Raw genomic sequence first — 2,069 nt, forward strand, 5'->3', positions numbered from 1 at the left:
GCGTTGAATGAGCCATCTACCAACCTATTCTGACATCATTTGACATATGTAATTAGCTGAAAACCTCCATTTTCCACGAATTTCACCCATTTTCTTCACTTTTCACAGCTACTACTAAGCCTTTCTTGCTCATGTAATATTACATCATCATCTATAGCCTTAAAAATCCCGGAAAATCCTCTTGGCAACCTTAAATTCCATCACTACCACTATTACACAACCAAACTACACGTGTACCTCTTGTTTACCAACTTCGAAAAAGTGCTTTCTTCCTAATAACTTCTGTTTCTACTTATCAACCTTGAAGATTAAAATTTTCATAGTATCATATAATGTTGTTCTTTCATATTCTAACCTCATAATACCCATAACTTTATTTTTACTAACCTAAAAACCATTTTCCAACCTTTATACCTATAATTTCGAATTTTTCTTATGTTTTTCTTTCTTTCTTTTTGTAATAAATTTGTAAGTAAACTATAATGATCTTAATATATAATGTGAAATAAAATAATGTAATGTTGACCTAATGACCAATACATAAGCCTACAAGAGCTTCAATTGATCAAAAACCTCCATTTCGAATTTTCTTTCCTGCTGAATCCTGCTAATAAACTGGTAAACTGGTAATTGTGAATTTTTTAATTGATCCCATAAATTGATCACCACAACGCCACAGAGGTGTGACACTCTACCAATCATTAAACCCTATCTCCGAATAATTCGTTTCCAGGGTTACAGACTGTTAAAGAAAAAAGATAACTTTTCCTAGGGCCCATGCCAATGTCACCAAGTTCATATGCGTTACCGCTGAAAATCTGCATCCCAGTTGTAGAATCTTAACTACATTCCCTTTCGATAGGTCAGACTAACAAGAGCCTTCTTTAAAACGGAGGTTCCCTATCTCTTAGGACCGACTAACCCATGTCCAACTGCTGTTACCATGGAACCCTTCCCCACTTCAGTCTTCAAGGATCCCACTTGAATATTTGCTACTTCCACCAAGATCTGCACTAAAGGCTGCTCCACTCAACATCACTGTCAAAGCTTCTACGCAACCTTTACGCCTGCCTACTCGTTAATATCTTTAAAAGAATACTAACGGCAGAGTATAGGTAATACACTTGAGCGCCATCCATTTTCAGGGCTAGTTCATTCGGCCGTTGAGTTGTTACACACTCCTTAGCGGATTCCGACTTCCATGGCCACCGTGCGGCTGTCTAGATGAACTAACACCTTTTGTGGTGTCTGATAAGTGTATATTCCGGCACCTTAACTCTGCGTTTGGTTCATCCCACATCGCCAGTTCTGCTTACCAAAAGTGGCCCACTTTTTTTTTTTTTTCGGAGACGCGCCTCAAATGACTCTTTCGAATCATTTGAATTTTCCTTGTGGGTAGAATATGCTTGAACAAGTGATCTCTTCTTAGAACCCAGGGGCATCCTAATATCACAGTGTTACTTCATACGTCCAAGGATGAGCTTTTAATTACGGAAACACTCATCCCACGACTCTAAAGGGGAATCATCCCTTAGAGCTGCCTTTTTCAAAGGCCGACGACTCCAGACTTTTACTGGGTAAACTCCCTTTCCACAGCGCGTGGTGTTGCCATAGACTTTACAGTCCCTCGGCCAGTTGTACTTATCACATAGGACGGGGTAGAGGCGGATTTGACACCCTAAACCCTCCATATGCGTCTGTTGCAATTGATGCAGCATAGAGATCATCAATCGCTTTTTGGTACCACCCAAAAATTGACTTCAATAATCTTGCCACGGGGACAAATCCATACAACGCCATATTTTCCGGCTGAATACCGGTTATGTTACCATAGCCATGTCGCCACAGGAACATGAACCTATTTCTAGGATTCATCTTCCGCAGAAACTGATTCAGACTTCCCACGATAGCCCCAGAGCAGAGCCATTTCTGCCCAGTAGGTAAGTGGCTACTGTCTATCTACGTTCATGATGTCACCTGATTCAGCGTACTTCATCCGTTGGGCAAAGTTAGGTGATGATGATTGGAGGTGCTCATCTCTTGATGTTTAAGAGACTCACAGGTTAGGA

The 2,069-nt window shown here is 40.5% G+C and overlaps 1 protein-coding gene across 1 annotated transcript in view; it reads right to left on the bottom strand.

The window, feature by feature from the left end:
• MELLADRAFT_84550 (uncharacterized protein) overlaps nt 1-824 on the bottom strand; it is a gene marked incomplete at both ends in the record, with an annotated part of 1,793 nt that extends 969 nt beyond the window's left edge. Inside the window, one exon of the mRNA XM_007418986.1 lies at nt 708-824. Coding sequence (XP_007419048.1) covers nt 708-824 — 117 coding nt within the window. The remainder of the gene's footprint in view (nt 1-707) is intronic.
• Nucleotides 825-2,069: the final 1,245 nt, after the last annotated feature.

The sequence above is a fragment of the Melampsora larici-populina genome, assembly GCF_000204055.1.
Source record: "Melampsora larici-populina 98AG31 unplaced genomic scaffold MELLAscaffold_117, whole genome shotgun sequence".
In the NCBI taxonomy this organism is placed as follows: Eukaryota; Fungi; Basidiomycota; class Pucciniomycetes; order Pucciniales; family Melampsoraceae; genus Melampsora; species Melampsora laricis-populina.